We start from the raw sequence: 18,605 nt of genomic DNA, 5'->3' as shown, positions 1-18,605 counted from the left end.
CATTTAATTTGCCCTTATTAAAACACCAAAATAAACCATGATTAAATATATTATTGCGCTGATTCTCATTATTTATTGAAAACCGCTTTGAATAAGAACATGTTATTGACCAAAATGATGGCAGAGCAGAACAACAACGGAAATTTATCATGCAAATAAGTGCAAAGTGTAAGCCGAAAAACACCCACCCACGCAAGCACACAAGCACAGTATATACCATCACACAATCAAGTCAAAAATAAACAAAGCCAGGACACGCGTCGTTTTAAACGTGTTAACTGATTAATCAAGCCCTGCAGTTTTGTTTTACCTCAATAATTGAGATGGTATCCAAGCCATGTGTGAGAATAACACTGAACGCTTAACCCTGCCTGAAAAGCACTTGTAATATGGTGTGCAGCAAACCATCCCTTGACTTAATGTGACAGGTGCCTTGACACATTTGCCACGTCACTTACACTGTATGTACACTACATATGGGAGTGTGTGTTTTACAAATTGTATGACTTCATCCATCTGATTTGGCATTCAACCACAGTTGAATGTGCTTTTTTCCCATGTGTCTGTAGGCTATGTGTGCATGTCTGTGTGTGTTTGTATGGTGTGTGTTTCTCTATGGGATGTGAGTGTGTGTTTGCAGTCGTACAGTGTTGGGAGATGTAGACGGCACCTTTGTTTTTCCCCTCACATGTCCTCAGACCATAGACCTGATGCATAATGTAGGAGTGGACGGAGGCTAAGTGCTTAGAAAAGATTGCACGTGCGTCTGTGTTTGCGCCTGTGTCCAATTAAAAGGCCTCTGTTTTTCACATGTCAACAGGTCCGCACTCAAGTTAGCAAGTGTAGCTGTAATTAAATAATAGCGATTATTTCTCAGCAGTTTGGCTTGACCTCTGCTTCAAAGTTGAACACATGCTATTTGTTTCTCTTGGAACCTGAGGCACACTAACTATTTCATGGTACAATATTATTCATTTGTACCCTAATTTAATTTTCGTTTAAGTGAAGCCGTGTGCAGTACCTTGAAATCATGTATTCGGATTGTGCTTTTCAAAGTGCCGTTTCAATACCTGTGTGTGTGTGTGTGTGTGTGTGTGTGTGTGTGTGTGTGTGTGTGTGTGTGTGTGTGTGTGTGTGTGTGTGTGTGTCTATGTCTGTGTGTGTGTGTGTGTGTGTGTGTGTGTGTGTGTGTGTGTGTGTGTGTGTGTGTGTGTGTGTGTCTATCTGTGTGCGTGCGTGTGTATGTCTATCTGTGTGCGTGCATGTGTATCTATCTGTGTGCGTGTGTGCGTCTGCACCCTGTTTTGGGATACATTATTCAACAGCGTATTCAAACATCGCTTTAGTATATACTTTCTCCTTGCTCTTTTTGTGCACTTACACACAAACACACACACACACACACGCACGTCTCAACGTAAAGTTGTGTGAGGGCATCTGCTGCAGTGCTTGTTATCGTAGCGGGCCCAGGCCTCCCCTGTGATAAAGCACCCGGGAGTCCATCCTCCAGCCGATCAACAGACAGAGGAACCCTGGCCGACCACAAGGGCAGCGTTAATGATCCGCAGGGCGACCTCTCTGGCTGCTTTTGCTCCAAGTAGAGAGAAGAAGAAGGAGCCGAGATGCGCTTCCCATGCTAACCAGAGTGAGGAGGTCAAGGCAGAGCCCACCTCGTCACCCCTCCATTCAGCCAGGGAGCAGCAGATCAATGAGCTTATGGGGGGGGGGGATGCAATGGTAAACATCATTGATGAGGGGAAACCAAGCCCAAGGTCAAATTTCAAAGCTTTTTATTAGAGTGTTATTTGGTAGAATTAAATGAAAGAGTTTCTGACCAATAGGGGCATCTCTTCCAAGATTGGTTTTGGAATCAATCTTTCCTGTCAATCGCAGGTGTGTGAAATTCAACGCTCCTCAATGATGGAGAAACGAGCAGAGGGAGGGATGTTTCTGCTCTCTCTCTCTCTATATATATATATATACATACAACTCTCTCTATATATATATGCAACTCTCACATTATACCTGCAGCAACTTTAAGGCTTCAGAATGTTTCTTTAAAGGTCCCATGACATGAAAATCTCAATTTATGAGGTTTTCTAACATAAATATGAGTTCCCCTAGCCTGCCTATGGTCCCCCAGTTGCTAAAACTTGCGTTTGGTGTAAAACGAGCACTAGCTGTTCTGCTCGCCTTTGAAAAAACGGAGGCTCAAGCGCGCTGATTTGGAAATCTGTGCTCATGACGTCATGAGGAATCTCAGCTCCTCCCCTTACTCTGCCTGGCCCGCCCAGAGACGTTGGCCCGCCAATGAGACTCGACCGTGCGAGCGCCACATGTGTGTGTGTGTGTGTGTGTGTGTGTGTGTGCGTGTGTGTGTGTGTGTGTGTGTGTGTGTGTGTGTGTGTGTGTGTGTGTGTGTGTGTGTGTGTGTGTGTGTGTGTGTGTGTGTGTGTGTGTGTGTGAATACACACACTGTAACGCAAGTGTTTCTTGTCGGTTCTTTGACGTGTCTTGTATTTCCACAACGAGACTGTCGTGGGGGTTATCTGAGCCATGGTTGAGAAGGAATTGGGGGAAAGGAACTTTGGTTTGACTCGCTGAAGTACATGAACTGCGACATGCCGCCGGTTGCCGCGAGGCACCATCGCCCGGCAGCGGGCTATGGCAAGCCGAGTGTGCCACAATTCGACTTCAATTAAACGCGTTCTGAAACGCCAGCACGCGTGCCCAGAACGCGTTTTGGTTTTCCAGAACGCGTTCCGGCGTTTCAGCGCGCGCGCCCAGAACGCGTTCCGGCGTTTCAGCGCGCGCGCCCAGAACGCGTTCTGGCATTTCAGCGCGCGCGCCAAGAATGCGTTCCGGCATTTCTGCGCGTGCGCTCAGAACGCATATTAACAGCACGCGTGCTGTTAATATGCTAATGCGCTCCTCCCCTCAATTTTCTCAGCCAATAGATTTGAGCCGTTTTCACCTGATCATATGCTAGGGCAAACACACAGACAACATCAGTCGAGACCAGAGCTCTTCTTTCGCGAATCTTTTCTGTTGTGTCGTTCTTAAAGTCGAAAGATGTTAAGATGTTTCAAATTAGGTGGTTAATGTGGAGGTGGTGAACACTACAAGTACATACACTTTGACTATACACTATCTAAGCTACTTGACCGAACATTGTGTATGGTAAGTGCCGTGGCAACTATGATAACATAATTAAAAAACAGCACGCGTGCTGTTAATATGCTAATATGCGTTCTGAGCGCGCGCGCAGAAATGCCGGAACGCGTTCTTGGCGCGCGCGCTGAAATGCCAGAACGCGTTCTGGGCGCGCGCGCTGCAACGCCGGAACGCGTTCTGGGCGCGTGCGCTGAAACGCCGGAACGCGTTCTGGAAAACCAAAACGCGTTCTGGGCACGCGTGCTGGCGTTTCAGAACGCGTTTAATTGAAGTCGAATTGTGGCACACTCGGCTTGCCATAGCCGGCTGCCCGCTGCCGGGCGATGGTGCCTCGCGGCAACCGGCGGCATGTCGCAGTTCATGTACTTCAGCGAGTCAAATCAAAGTTCACCATCGAGGACGTGGAGGTGGAGACCAACGGCGGGAAAGACATATCCTTGCTCCTCCCCTTCCGCCTGGTGTTGCTACGGCTACAGCCGTAACCTAGGAAACGCAGTCTCACCACAAACACAGCTTAGAGAGGGTTCATTTGATCGGTGCATGTTGCCTGACGACGACATGACTCGGGCCAGGTGACTCGGGCCAGGTGACCCGGGCCAGGTGACCCGGGCCAGGTGACTCGGGCCAGGTGACTCAGGGCCAGGTGACTCAGGCCAGGTGACTCAGGGCCAGGTGACTCAAGCCAGGTGACTCAGGGCCAGGTGACTCGGGCCAGGTGACTCAGGGCCAGGTGACTCGGGCCAAGTGACTCAAGCCAGGTGACTCAGGTGACTCGGGCCAAGTGACTCAAGCCAGGTGACTCAGGTGACTCGGGCCAGGTGACTCGGGCCAGGTGACTCGGGCCAGGTGACTCGGGCCAGGTGACTCGGGCCAGGTGACTCGGGCCAGGTGACTCGGGCCAGGTGACGCAGGCCAGGCGACTCAAGCCAAGTGACTCAGGCCAGGTGACTCAGGCCAGGTGACGCAGGCCAGGCGACTCAAGCCAAGTGACTCAGGCCAGGTGACTCGGGCCAGGTGACTCGGGCCAGGTGACTCGGGCCAGGTGACGCAGGCCAGGCGACTCAAGCCAAGTGACTCAGGCCAGGTGACTCAGGCCAGGTGACGCAGGCCAGGCGACTCAAGCCAAGTGACTCAAGCCAAGTGACTCAGGCCAGGTGACTCAGGCCAGGTGACTCAGGCCAGGTGACTCAGGCCAGGTGACTCAGGCCAGGTGACTCAGGGCCAGGTGACTCGGGCCAGGTGACTCAGGCCAGGTGACTCAGCCCAGGTGACTCAGGGCCAGGTGACTCGGGCCAGGTGACTCGGGCCAGGTGACTCAGGCCAGGTGACTCAGCCCAGGTGACTCAGGGCCCTTTAAGGTGTGTGTGGCTCCTTGACTCGGGCCCCACGTGTTCCGGCTGTACTGCAGCGGCTCCCGCGGGCCGGTGCTCCTGCTGCTCCACGGAGGAGGCCACTCCGCGCTGTCCTGGGCCGTCTTCACCGTGAGTCGACGTAGCGCCGCCCAGGGCTGTCTGTGGGACGTGTATGTTCAATGTAACATGTATGTAACATGTATGCTGTATCTGACATGTATGTTGTATGTGACATGTATGTTGTATGCTGTATGTGACACATGTAGCACGTGTATGTTCAATGTAACATGGTTATTGTATTTTACATGTTTTTTGTCTAACACACGTGTCGCATGCAACATGTATATTGTATGTAGCATGTGCATGTTGTATGTTAACACGTATGTTGTATGTAAAATGTGTATCTCGTATGTAACATGTGTATCTTGTTTGCAACATGTATATGTAACATGTGTATGTTGTACGTAACATGTGTATCTTGTCTGTAACATGTGTATCTTGTCTGTAACATGTGTATCTTGTCTGTAACATGTGTATCTTGTCTGTAACATGTGTATCTTGTCTGTAACATGTGTATCTTGTCTGTAACATGTGTATCTTGTGTATCACTGGTTTGTAGGCGGTGATTTGTGGCCGGATCAACTGCAGGGTCGTTGCCATGGATCTGCGAGGTCACGGTGAGGAGAACAGCAGACAAGACTGGAGCCATTAGAACCTAGAAACTCAATATCTATTGTCTCAGTGACGCGCGTCTCAGGCCAGCCCGGCCGAGCTGACTCACAGCCTGACAACAACGGCTGTTCTGCGTCCCTCAACCAGAGGCTGAGGGACGCAGAACCATGATGTGTTGGTTCTGCTCAGGGTTCCTTTTAGAAGTGGAACCAGAGGATGATGTGTTGGTTCTCTTAGTGGTGGAACCAGATGATGATGTGTTGGTTCTCCTAGTGATGGAACCAGATGATGGTGTGTTGGTTCTCCTCAGGGTTCCACTGGTGGAACCAGATGATGGTGTGTTGGTTCTCCTCAGAGTTCCTTTAGAAGTGGAACCAGATTATGGTGTGTTGGTTCTCCTCAGGGTTCCACAGGTGGAACCAGATGATGGTGTGTTTGTTCTCCTAGTGGTGGAACCAGATGATGATGTGTTGGTTCTCTTCGGAGTTCCCCTGTTGGTGGAACCAGATGATGATGTGTTGGTTCTCCTCAGGGTTCCCCTGGTGGAACCAGATGATGATGTGTTGGTTCTTCATGTCATGGTCTGTGGTCTCCTGCAGGAGACACCAAGGTGCAGGACTCTGAAGACCTGTCCGCTGAGACCATGGCCAGGTAAGCAGTCTGAGCAGTTTAACCAATGAGGTGACGGCATGCAGGTTGTCTTGTGGTAGATTGGACATTTTCGTAAAGCATCCGGTTGCATTCTAGATTTTGAGATTAAAAGAGCATTTTCCCTGACATTTTATTGTTCTTCGGTCAAACTGTACCTCTCAGACCCACAATCTAGGATGTTCCGATTAGCAACTTCTATTTCCTGGTACCTCGCACCATACCAGAGTTTCACATGCAAGATGTGGTTTACTACGGAGTCTGTAGACACAATGAATGAGAATGAGATGTTTAGTTATTGGAATGGGAGTTATGTGAATATGAAACATATATAGTATATGAATAATATTATTCAGTGAATATTAAGTAATATTTATTATTATTATGTGAATATGAGAATGGTATTGTTATTTTGCGAATATGAGAATGATATTAATATTATGGGAACATGAGAATGACACTTATCATTATGCAAATGTGAAGTGACATCAGTAAGGTGGTGGAGGTTCTGTACGGGGATGCCCCGCCCCCCATCCTGATGATTGGACACAGCATGGGCGGGGCTATCGCCGTCCACGCGGCCGCAGCCAATCACATCCCGTCCCTGCTGGGCCTGTGTGTCATCGACGTGGTGGAAGGTACTGGGGGGGGGGGGGGGGGGTTGGTTGCTGTGGCAACAGCCCGCTCTATGTTGTCATGTGTAACACGTTGTTGTGCATTGTCAAATGTTGTAGCGTGCCTCAACATGTCAACATCAACACCATGATGCTGTCATATGTCAGATGTAGTGGTATATTATAGGCATGTATGTTGTATGTTGTGGTACACCGTGAGGTGTCTGATGTATTTCCTGTGTGCAGGCACTAGCATGTATGTTGTATGTTGTCTGTATGTTACACGTTATGGTACAACGTCTGAGCGAGTGTTTCCGGTGTACAACACCAGCTTGTGTGTTGTATGTTACATGTTGTGGTTCACAGTCTGAGTCTGGGTTTCCTGTGTGCAGGCACCGCGATGGAGGCCCTCAACAGCATGCAGAGCTTTCTGCGGAGCCGTCCGAAGACCTTCAAGTCCTTGGAGAACGCCATTGAGTGGAGGTGAGAGACACGCTAAATATCATCAAGTTTAACATTGTTTAGTTTACTATATTAATCGGTGTCAGGGTCGTTAGGGTTCCCTGACACCTTTAGTCTAACGCTACGGTGTGTGGCACATTTTAAAGACACCATCGCTCATTATAACGGCTCTGTAAGAGAACCCCATCAAGCCGTCGGTCTGTGATTCAAACAATATCCACAAGACTCAACCATGCCTCCGCTCAACTTGCTAACATAGCCTTCATTTATGTATCGAGGGATTTATACATCACATACATGCACCGTGATAAGATGATGACAGCGGCAAATAAACGGTGGTTTCCATGGCGATCTCTCTCCCAGTGTGAAGAGCGGACAGATCCGGAACATCGAGTCAGCCCGCGTATCCATGGGGGGTCAGGTGAAGAAGTGAGTCTGGGTCCTCATGACACCATCATACAACATACATGACCTATATCATACAACATACATGACCTATATCGTACAACATACATGACCTATATCGTACATCATACATGACCTATATCGTACATCATACATGACCTATATCGTGCACCATACATGACCTATATCATACAACGTAATTACCTATATCATACAGCGTGCATGACCTATATCATACAACATACATGACCTATATCATACAGCGTGCATGACCTATATCATACAACATACATGATCTATATCATACAACATACATGACGTATCTCGTACAACATACATGACCTATATCATACAACATATATTATCTATATTTTTAAATGTTGTAAACCATTTAAAAAAGACACTGCTAACGTCACAGCTAACGACACATAACCGTAGCCTCACTGGAGCCCCCAGTGGCCGATGAGGGGAGGACAGGCACACATAGGGCAGCTTTAACGTTGTTCAATGAGCGTTGTTCTACTAACGTCCAGGCAGGAGGAGCAAGGCAGGAGGGCGGGGGAGACCAACACCATCGGAGGGGGGATCCTGGAGGAGGAAGAGGAGGAGGAAGAGCAGGAGGGCGAGGAACAATCCAATAGCAAGCGGTTGAAGGAGGAAGAACAAGAGGTGGGACATGGGTCTGTCTGTCTGCCTGTCTGAATCTCTCTCTGTCTGTCTGTCTGTCTGTCTCTGACTCTGTCTGTGTCTCTGTCTGTCTGTGTCTCTGTCTGTCTGTCTGTCTCTGTCTGTCTGTCTCTCTGTCTGTCTGTCTGTCTCTGTCTGTCTGTCTGTCTCTGTTCTATTCATGATTCATCAACACTTTATTCAGTTGTTTATATTAATGACAGTTAATCTATTGAACTGGCAGCGGTCAACTGGCGCCTCCCAGTGGTTGATTGTGGGTCTCGATCTCTCTGTCTCCCTCTCTCTCTGTCTCCCTCTCTCTCTGTCTCCCTCTCTCTCTTTCTTTCTTTCTTTCTTTCTTTCTTTCTTTCTTTCTTTCTTTCTTTCTTTCTTTCTTTCTTTCTTTCTTTCTTTCTTTCTTTCTTTCTTTCTTTCTTTCCCTCTCTCCCTCCCTCTAGAGACAGCGCAGCAGTGTGTTTGAGTGGCGGGTGGATCTCTCCAGGACTGAGCGGTTCTGGACCGGTTGGTTCAGAGGTCTGTCAGCCCTCTTCCTCTCCTGCACCTCCCCCAAGCTCCTCCTCCTCGCAGGTACCCTCCCCCCCCCCCCAAACACACACCTACACACACACACCCACACACACACACACACACACACACACACACACACACACACACACACACACACACACACACACACACACTGACACACACACACACACACACACACACACACACACACACACACACTGTCTTATTCAACTGTGGATGAAGTGGATCATGGCTTCATTCATAGACAATATGAGCACAGTTGAGAAGGAGTGCTGATGTGATGTGTTGTAGGAGTGGACCGGCTGGACAAAGACCTGACCATCGGACAGATGCAAGGTGGGTAACGTAGTCTCACTCAGAGCACACACAAGGACATGTGATCTATATTATAAACACAAGACCTGACCCGTGAACGATCTCCACCCCTCAGGGAAGTTCCAGCTCCAGGTCCTCCCTCAGTGTGGACACGCCGTCCACGAAGACGCCCCAGACAAGGTCAGCGCCCCTTAACTAACCCTCCCTTAACTAACCCTCCTTTAACTAACCCTCCCTTCACTAACCCTTAACTAACCCTCCTTTAACTAACCCTCCTTTAACTAACCCTTAACTAACCCTCCCTTCACTAACCCTTAACTAACCCTCCCTTCACTAACCCTTAACTAACCCTCCCTTCACTAACCCTCCCTTCACTAACCCTTAACTAACCCTCCCTTCACTAACCCTTAACTAACCCTCCCTTCACTAACCCTTAACTAACCCTCCCTTCACTAACCCTTAAATAACCCTCCCTTCACCAACCCTTAACTAACCCTCCCTTCACTGACCCGTCACTATCCATTAACAAACCCTCCCTTCACTAACCCTTAACTAACCCTCCCTTTACTAACCTTTAACTAACCTTTAACTCAACCTCCCTTTACAAACTCTCCACTAAAGTTTAACTAACCCTACTTTACATTCACTAAACTTTAACTAACCCTGCACTTCCTTCACTAACCCTTAATGAACCCTGCCTTCCCTTAACTAACTCTTCACTAATCCTTCGTTAACCCTTTCTACCCTTAATTTACCCTTCACCTACCCTTTATGACAAAGGGTTTAGCTACACAGATATCATTTAAGTGTATTTGGTCCCCAGATAGCAGATGTGATGGCTAAGTTTAAGTGTATTTTGCCTGCAGGTAGCAGATGTGATGGCTAAGTTTAAGTGTACTTTGCCTGCAGGTAGCAGATGTGATGGCTAAGTTTAACTGTACTTTGCCTGCAGGTAGCAGATGTGATGGCTAAGTTTAAGTGTACTTTGCCTGCAGGTAGCAGATGTGATGGCTAAGTTTAAGTGTATTTTGCCTGCAGGTAGCAGATGTGATGGCTAAGTTTAAGTGTACTTTGCCTGCAGGTAGCAGATGTGATGGCTAAGTTTAAGTGTACTTTGCCTGCAGGTAGCAGATGTGATGGCTAAGTTTAAGTGTACTTTGCCTGCAGGTAGCAGATGTGATGGCTAAGTTTAAGTGTATTTTGCCTGCAGGTAGCAGATGTGATGGCTAAGTTTAAGTGTACTTTGCCTGCAGGTAGCAGATGTGATGGCTAAGTTTAAGTGTATTTTGCCTACAGGTAGCAGATGCCATCGCTTCATTCATGGTCCGGCACAAATTCACTGACTTTAAGGAAGGCTTCCTATGGTAAGAACCTTTTACTGAGCCTGGATTTTATACTATTGATGGAATATGAAGTTAAAATAGATTTGTGTGTCAGTACAATATCATTAAAGCAATTCATTCTCTTGCAGCTAATTCCTAACGGCACGACTTGGGAGCCGTGGGAAGAATCGTGACTTCACGTTTGATTTGATATGATGAGACATGAGCTGTGATATCATCTATTACTGTCATGGTTCATCATATAGTAGTTTGATACGCTATGGGGAGAAATGAGATGTTATATAATGTATTACTGTCATGGTTCATCATATAGTAGTTTGATACGCTATGATGCGATATGAACTGTAATATAATGTATTACTGTCATGTCTTCACAATGTAGACTAAATGTTTATTTCTTTATGAGCACTGAGGTTTCTGCCTGCCTTTTTCCGATGTATTTTTGTTAATTTTGATTTCATGTCTCTTCTGGGTTGATTGTCTTATTTTTTCGTATTTATGATCTTGACTTGGAAGAGTGAGAATAAATGAATGGAAATAGAAAATTAACATTGAGTGTTGGTGTTTTCTTCCTGTGCCCAAGGGTCCTTGTATTATTAATAATAGTACCAATATAATGTCCACCTTTAACACTATATAAACTGAGTAGAACAAGCATAATAGAATAAAAAGATTGAAATAAAATACAAAGTTTATGCTTATTTGATTTAGAGTCTTTTGTTGATTAGTTAGCCGAGCTAGGCTAGTTAGGCGAGCTAGGTTAGTTAGCCGAGCTAGTCGCCAGTTGGTTGGGATCCAGCTCGAAGGTTCCCGGTCAGACCTTGATGACAAGAGGCCTACCTGGAGGCCTCCTGGTGCAAGGAGAGCGTGAGGAGAGGTTAAAGGTCAACACGGCGGCTGAAAGTTTACAGCTGCGGTTGTCAGAACCTTCCAGAAGACAGAGCTGTTGTTGTGAGTGGAGTTCTCTGGAGGAGGTCGACGGTAATGGGCTCTCGGAGGAACCATGTTGTCCGACACAAACAGATGAATTATTGATGGGGCCATGGCCCTTGTGACAGATGTTTACACGGAGAGGAAACATGATGACACCTTCATTAGAGATCATTTTACACAATCTTCCTGTTCATCAAAACACTTAGGGTGTTGTCTACCCCCTTGTATGTGTGTACGTGGGTGCATGCTTTGTGTGTGTGTGTGTGTGTGTGTGTGTGTGTGTGTGTGTGTGTGTGTGTGTGTGTGCATGCATGCGCGTGTGTGTGTTTGCATTCATTCATGTGTGTTAGTATGCGTGCATTGCATTTACCCTTTGGCCTCAACTCCTTGGTCCTCTCGATCTCATGGCTCTGATGTTCAGAGGAAATTTAATCCAATTCTAGAATGGCTTCAATTTCACCAAATGTTATTGACATGGTTGACCTTAGATTACCTCAGACGACCTCAGATGACCTCAGTGGCCGGATGCAGATCAGAAGACGGTGTTTGTGATACAGATTTCTTCATGATCCAGATCTCCTCAGAGAAATCCAGAAAGCACATTCACCCTAGGATGTATTCAGGTTCCTTCTTCTTACCAGACCCGGGATGTTCCTGATCAGCACCGGGTTACAGGTTAAACATTTAGGGTTCTAAGGTCATGGTGAGGTCAGAGGTCAGTGCTGTCCCCATCCTGTCCAATCCTAAGCCTTGCTTCCCTGATTTAGGAATACAGTTTCAAGTATTAGTTATTACTTATATGTTTGTGTGCCTAAATATATACACAATAAGACAAAATCATACGTTAGTTTAATATTGTTTATGGTTAAACCCGAGCAATGGTGTCATGTTTGAGGTACAGACCTACCATTTATTGTTTCCTAAAGAGTTTCTGAACATTTGGATGTGATGTTTCTTAAGTGTGATACAATTAGGATTAACCTCCAATTCATTTTACGTCCATGACTAAATCCATCATCAAAAGAGAAACGTTTGGTAAACCTTTAGTTCTGTCTGAAACTGAGGTTAATAAACGAGACGGGAGAAGGTGAGAGGCGTCTGGAGGATTGGCCGATGAACACAGTGGGGTCAAAACTTTTGAACTTCCATGCTTCCACGTGATCTGTGTTTTAAAAACATAACATTGTATGACCCTTTCTGGTAATCGGACTATTTTGGATCAGTAAACCAGGTGTACAGTAGGCCTACATTAATTTATGTGACGGGATAAAGTAAATCTGTAATCCTGAAATGTACGTTCTGTCCGTTTAATTTAGAATGTTGAATACAAATTGTAACATTCAGAAGCAAAGTTATAATGCAATAAGCATTTCTTGGGGTAAAAACTTTTGAACTTCCACTCTTCGTCTCATCACAAGCCCTCCTGGCAGACTCGTCCGGCCTCCTGATTGGTGGACGGGACCCCCCTCGGGCCGTGATGTCATCAACACACAGATGTGTTGAACCATGAAGAGACGAGATGGTCCCAGCACCAGAAGGTCGTCTGGAAGGTGAGCTTTCATCGGGAGCCGTGGTGTGGTGATCAGAGGCTTCACAGGGCTGGCCGCCCAGGAGAGGTGCTTAGTGTGTGGGCTTCGGGCGTCTTTAGCAGACGCTTTTATCCAGAGCAGGTAGGCTCTGGTCTGTGGTGACGGGTCTCGAAGCCACAACCTTTTTGATGGGTATTGAAAGACTAGTAGCTGACCACTGCTAGACTATACTAGACGATCCTAGATCCTAAAGTAATGCGTCATTTAACCGCAAGAACTAAACCACAGTTTGAGTGTTTCTACGTGACGAGGTAATGCCCCAGGAACACTCAAGCTGCGTGTGGTTGTGTCACTCTGCATTGTGTGTGGTTGTGTCACTCTGCCTTGTGTGCGGTTGTGTTACTCTGCCTTGTGTGTGGTTGTGTAACTCTGCCTTGTGTGCGGTTGTGTTACTCTGCCTTGTGTGTGGTTGTGTCACTCTGCGGTGTGTGTGGTTGTGTAACTCTGCCTTGTGTGTGGTTGCGTCACTCTGCCTTGTGTGCGGTTGTGTTACTCTGCCTTGTGTGTGGTTGTTTTACTCTGCATTGTGTGTGGTTGTTGTTACTCTGCCTTGTGTGTGGTTGTGTCACACTGCCTTGTGTGCGGTTGTGTTACTCTGCCTTGTGTGTGGTTGTGTCACTCTGCGTTGTGTGTGGTTGTGTTACTCTGCCTTGTGTGTGGTTGTGTTACTCTGCGTTGTGTGTGTGGTTCCGTCTCCAGCTCCGTCGCCCATGTCCCAGAACGGCTCGGAGCCGCAGAACTCGGGCGTGGCGGCGAAGGCGTTCGTCTCCATGACGCCCTGCCTGCTCTGCCTGTACGTCAACGGCGTCATGCTCTTCTCCCTCGGCCGGCGGCCCGGCTTCCTGGAGTCGTCACGCTACCTCCTCTTCGGCCACCTGCTCCTCTCCGACTCCCTCCACCTGCTGGTGTGCGTGGCGCTCTACCTGGTGGCCGTGGCGCGCGCCCGGCTCGGCCGCCTCCCGTGCGTCTTCCTGCTGCTGCTGGGCGACGCCGTGGCCACGGCCGCGCCCTTCACCCTGGCCCTGATGTCCCTCGAGCGCTACGTGGCCGTCTGCCTCCCGCTGAGGCACGCCGGCGTCTCCACGCCGCGCCGCACCGGCGCCACGCTGACGGTGGTGTGGTGCGTGGCGGCGGTGGACCCCGTCAGCGAGCTGCTGTACTTCCTGGCGCTGGACGACCGGCCGAACGCCCGGCAGCGGACCTGCCAGCGCAAGGCCGCGCTGGGCCGGGCGCTCTTCGGCCGCATCAACACGGCGTTCACCGCGGTCTACTTCCTGCTGGTGGGCGGCGTCATCCTGTACACCTACGTCCGCATCCTGTTGGCGGCGCGGTCGGCGGCGGCAGGGCGGTCGGCGGCGGCGGCGGCGGCGGGGTCGCGGGCGAGCGCGGCACGCCGGACGGTGCTGCTGCACATGCTCCAGCTGTGCCTGTGCCTGGCCTCCACCACCTTCAACGCGATGAGCTCGCTGGTGATGCTGAGCTTCGGCGTCGTCATGGCGCGCAACGTCCAGTACCTGCTCTTCCTCTCGCTCGTCATCTTCCCCCGCGTGCTCAACCCGCTCATCTACGGCCTGCGGGACAAGGCCTTCCGCCGCGTCTTCACGCACTACTTCCTGTTCGGGCTCAGGACGCACAGGAAGCCACTCGCGTAAGGTCAGGGTTAGGGTTAGGGTTAGGGTTAGGGTTAGGGTTATGGTCAGGGTTAGGGGTTGGGGTAGGGGAAGGGTTAGGTTAGGGGTAATAATGATGTGATTAGGATCAGTACCTTTATTCATAGTTTTGTAATGTATTTAATGCGGGATAATTTACTTGATTAAATCTGTATTCTCATCTGGAATTTCTTTCAAACATTACAGAAGAGACCAGGGTCATCCTTCAGCATCTTAGGTACAGACAAAAAATATTGAACGTATATATTTGTATTCTGCTACATCATGAAGTATGAAATACCAAAAAGCCAAACCCAAGTAGGTTAAAACAATAAATAAAGTATCGGAAGTTACAGATTAATAAATGTTCTGACTAAATCATTTCCGTTTCATAATCTGTTTTTAAAACATAGGGTATTAAGCCTTTTAGCTAAAAGACCAGAGATTTGCTTTTTAAAAACGTTACATTGCATGAGTATGACGTTGTATGACCTTTTCTGATAATCTGGGGACTATTTTGGATCAGTAATCCAGGTGTACAGCTGGTTTACATTCATTTGTGTGGCAGACGGGATAAAGTAAATCTGTAATCTTGAAATGTACATTCGGTCTCTGTTTTATCTAGAATGTTCAATACAAATTTTAACATTCAGAAGTAAAGTTATAATGCAAATAAGTATTGCATTATAAATGTACTTTTTTCTTATTGCAATCTAAGTAAAATAATACATTTGACAAATACAATCCAAATCTACATGCACATTTAAAATATACACTTTTGTCATTTGAAAAATAAATTAAACAAATTAGAAATGAACAGTAATCGTAATTGCCATTTGCATAAATTCTGATTTACATTGTTAGTTACATTGTTCATAATGTAGTCCTGACTGAATAACTGTTAATTAAAAACAAAACATATGTTGCCATCTAACGAAAAATAAAGGACTTTATTTAGTAAACTATACCAACTGCCACATTAAATAGTCTATAAATATCATAATGAAACATACACGCTATCAGTTTGTATATTATCGAAAATGTACAATGCCCTTGCCAATATAATGATATATATTTTGTAAAATATAATATATAATATCATACGAAAGAGTATAAGAGATATGATTGGAGAAACCAAATTGACATTGTCATTTTTCTCTAAGAAAAATAAACAAAAAGAGACGTGAAATTAAGAAATATCAAAATTACAGAACAGTTTCAGGATGATTTACTGAAAGGCATTCGTAATTTGTATCAGAAATTTTTAACTTTACAAAAAATAGATACATATAAATGCAAATATATTTATGTATATTAATACAGATAGATATTATATAGTCAAATAGATTTTAACATTTAGTGGTGATTTGCATCTCGACCACCAGAGGTCAGAAGTTAGTTATCTTTTGCAGATCCCTCTCCCTCTCCCTCACACACGCACGCACACGCACACACACACACACACACACACACACACACACACACACACACACACACACACACACACACACACACACACACACACACACACACCAATTCGCATACAGTGGTGCATGAGATAGGCTGTCAGAAATCCTCATTTGAAGATGTTCTCAGAGGCTAAGTCCATTTAAACGGCCCCATGCGAGAAACGATACCCGACGCAGTCACAGCTCATTATTTAACCTAAAGTCGATCATCACGAATATCTCATCTATTGTTCAACTCAGCGCTTCACACTTTAAAACCAGGATTTAAAACCTGGTTTGAGTGGTTGTGTACCGTGTAACGTTGAGGTTATTTTGAACCACAAACACGAGGCCCACTCGAGCTCCGTGTCTCCGGGTGCTTCGTCCCTGCGGAATGCTCCTCAGTGCGCTTTAAGTGCTCTTAGAGAGCGGGAGAGACAACAGCCCCGAACACTCTCCCAAACCCTCCTCTCTAAACCCCCCACCTGCTGTCGCTGAATCCCCGGTCGTCTGGACCGCGCTGCTCGGTCTGTGTGTTTACCTTCCAATCATTTCAACCATTGAAGTCTATAAATACCTCCCATCAACTCATCCGGATCCGGATGAGATGGACACTAAACTCTCTGATGGGAGGACCACTGAAAAGAGGATCCTCTCTGTGAAACACAGTCGGTCCACACACAACCGAACCAGGGAGGATATCTCTGCTGTACTCAGGGAACTCATTAAGAAACATGACAGAGAGAGAGAGAGAGAGAGAGAGAGAGAGAGAGAGAGAGAGAGAGAGAGAGAGAGAGAGAGAGAGAGAGAGAGAGAGAGAGAGAGAGACAGACAGACAGACAGACAGACAGACAGACAGACAGACAGACAGACAGACAGACAGACAGACAGACAGACAGACAGACAGACAGACAGACAGACAGACAGACACAGACACACACACACACACACACACACACACACACACACACACACACACACACACACACACACACACACACACACACACACACACAGAGAGAAAGCGAGAAAGAGACCGGAACACAGAGAGACAGAAACACAGAAAGACAGAGAGACAAAAACACAGAGATAACGAGCCACAAGAACACAGAGAGACAGGAACACAGAGAGACAGAATAACAGACAGGAACACAGAGAGACAGAAAGGGAGACAGGGACCTGGGGTCTGATGGGTGGAGTTGAAGTGAAACCTAATGTTCTTACCGTATCCTAGGTTACAGTCTGCTACCGTAAAGACTGTGGAGGGGTGGGCAGCATAAAGGCCTTTTAATTTTTAACAGAGGCTTCATTAAAAATGCTTTGTTGGCACCTCTCTCTCTCTCTCTCTCTCTCTCTCTCTCTCTCTCACTACCCTATCTCACAATCTTTGTCTTTCGACTCTCTCTCTCTCTCTCTCTCTCTCTCTCTCTCTCTCTCTCTCTCTCTCTCTCTCCCCCTCTCTCTCTCTCTCTCTCTCTCTCTCTCTCTCTCTCTCTCTCTCTCTCTCTCCCCCCTTCTCCTGTGTAAACCTTTAGATTTATCTCTCTCCACTCCTCCCTAACCTTTCGGTCAGATTAAACTTCAGCAGGTCCACTTTCTGGAGATGAACTGGAGGCCAGCGGACAATGACGTCCTGCTGTTTCATTCTGTGTTTCTGGTAACCTGGTAACCTGACACAGGGCTACCCCTACATCCACGTCAAATTAATGCAACCTGCTCGATTTATAGACCCCCAAACGAGGGGCCGTCCGCAACATCCATCTCGGCCTCCATCCAGTGAACAGAGACGTTATACGAGCGCATTTAACACAGCCCTGGGCCCTACTGACCATTAAAACAAATCAGTTTCATATTTATTATAATAATAAATTTGTGAACCGTATGTATGTGTCATTCGGTGTAATTTCCCCCATAAAGACGTCGTGTCTAAATAAAGGCATTCAGGTCTATTGGAGAGGGAAAATAGGCCTATTGGCGTTTTGTTTATCCAATTGCAAAGTTACAGGCTCCTCCGGCACGTCTTTATGTCCATAAAGCGAACAGACACGCGAGAGGGGGTACGGTGACGAAGACACACACCGCGACTACACACTTTGTTGCCAGATTGGGCTCGATTTCCAGCCCCAATCTGGCAACACTGACCACACACCGATCACAATCTATGCTCCTCAATAAAGATGACGTAATGTGTACAGGGGCGGCTCATCCGGGGACGGAGGGGGAGGGGTGCGCGGCAGACCCCCGTCACCACGAGCGTCGGTTCCCCGCGGCAGGTGAGCGGCCGCCACCCCCCCGCGGTCCGGGTGGGAGTGGTACGGTCCACAGTCCGCGTCGGGCGGTTGCTGAGGCTCCCCAGTCGAGAAGAAACCGTCAGAGAGCCCACTAGCGCCGACGACATGTCCCCCTCCCGGCTCTGGAAGACCCCTCAGCGGCAGGGCAGGCTCGCCGTCCTCCACCTGCTCCTCTACTGCATCTCGGGTAGGTCGTCTTATTTGCACCGTTCAGAGCAGACGTGGCGGTTTTACGCGGAGAAGTTGAAGTGCAACAGCCATGCGTCTCTCCCCGGCGTGCTGCCGGGGAAGTCTGGTTATAAATGTTGGAGGCTCAATGCAGTTTAAGTGCATAACTGGGAGGTAAATCAGACACGGGTTACAGTTTTTAGTCCGGGTTTTGCCTCATGTTTAGTGAGTCGTGTTTGTATGGGTTTGGGGGGAACTTGGTGGAAAGTTGACTCGCTGCAGGGGGAAGGATGCTGACCGCGGCTGCCATAGAAACGCTCCGTGGAC

General features: G+C 47.5%; 2 protein-coding genes across 2 annotated transcripts in view; both read left to right on the top strand.

The window, feature by feature from the left end:
- The window catches only part of ppme1 (protein phosphatase methylesterase 1), a 14,531-nt gene extending 3,782 nt beyond the window's left edge, over positions 1-10,749 (top strand). The window contains exons 2-14 of the mRNA XM_060056520.1: positions 3,546-3,605; positions 4,563-4,655; positions 5,146-5,203; positions 5,798-5,849; positions 6,330-6,484; positions 6,853-6,943; positions 7,286-7,351; positions 7,861-7,996; positions 8,452-8,581; positions 8,834-8,878; positions 8,973-9,037; positions 10,154-10,221; positions 10,329-10,749. Of these exons, the coding sequence (XP_059912503.1) occupies positions 3,546-3,605; positions 4,563-4,655; positions 5,146-5,203; positions 5,798-5,849; positions 6,330-6,484; positions 6,853-6,943; positions 7,286-7,351; positions 7,861-7,996; positions 8,452-8,581; positions 8,834-8,878; positions 8,973-9,037; positions 10,154-10,221; positions 10,329-10,332 (1,023 nt within the window). The 3' untranslated portion in view covers positions 10,333-10,749. The remainder of the gene's footprint in view (positions 1-3,545; positions 3,606-4,562; positions 4,656-5,145; positions 5,204-5,797; positions 5,850-6,329; positions 6,485-6,852; positions 6,944-7,285; positions 7,352-7,860; positions 7,997-8,451; positions 8,582-8,833; positions 8,879-8,972; positions 9,038-10,153; positions 10,222-10,328) is intronic.
- A 1,903-nt stretch (positions 10,750-12,652) lies between these two features.
- On the top strand, positions 12,653-14,374 carry LOC132461434 (odorant receptor 131-2-like). Its single transcript, XM_060056519.1, has 2 exons — positions 12,653-12,683; positions 13,422-14,374. Exons 1-2 carry the CDS (start codon positions 12,653-12,655, stop codon positions 14,372-14,374), a joined length of 984 nt encoding a protein of 327 aa, XP_059912502.1.
- Positions 14,375-18,605: the final 4,231 nt, after the last annotated feature.

This window comes from Gadus macrocephalus, chromosome 7 (genome assembly GCF_031168955.1).
Source record: "Gadus macrocephalus chromosome 7, ASM3116895v1".
Taxonomy (NCBI): Eukaryota; Metazoa; Chordata; class Actinopteri; order Gadiformes; family Gadidae; genus Gadus; species Gadus macrocephalus.
This window is presented reverse-complemented; position numbering and strand designations above follow the sequence as displayed.

Excerpts from the sequence above, each read along its gene's own strand:
- LOC132461434 (XM_060056519.1), top strand. The coding sequence starts at position 12,653 with ATGGTCCCAGCACCAGAAGGTCGTCTGGAAG. Across the intron at positions 12,684-13,421 it reads ACCAGAAGGTCGTCTGGAAG|CTCCGTCGCCCATGTCCCAG; the intron begins GTGAGCTTTCAT and ends TTCCGTCTCCAG.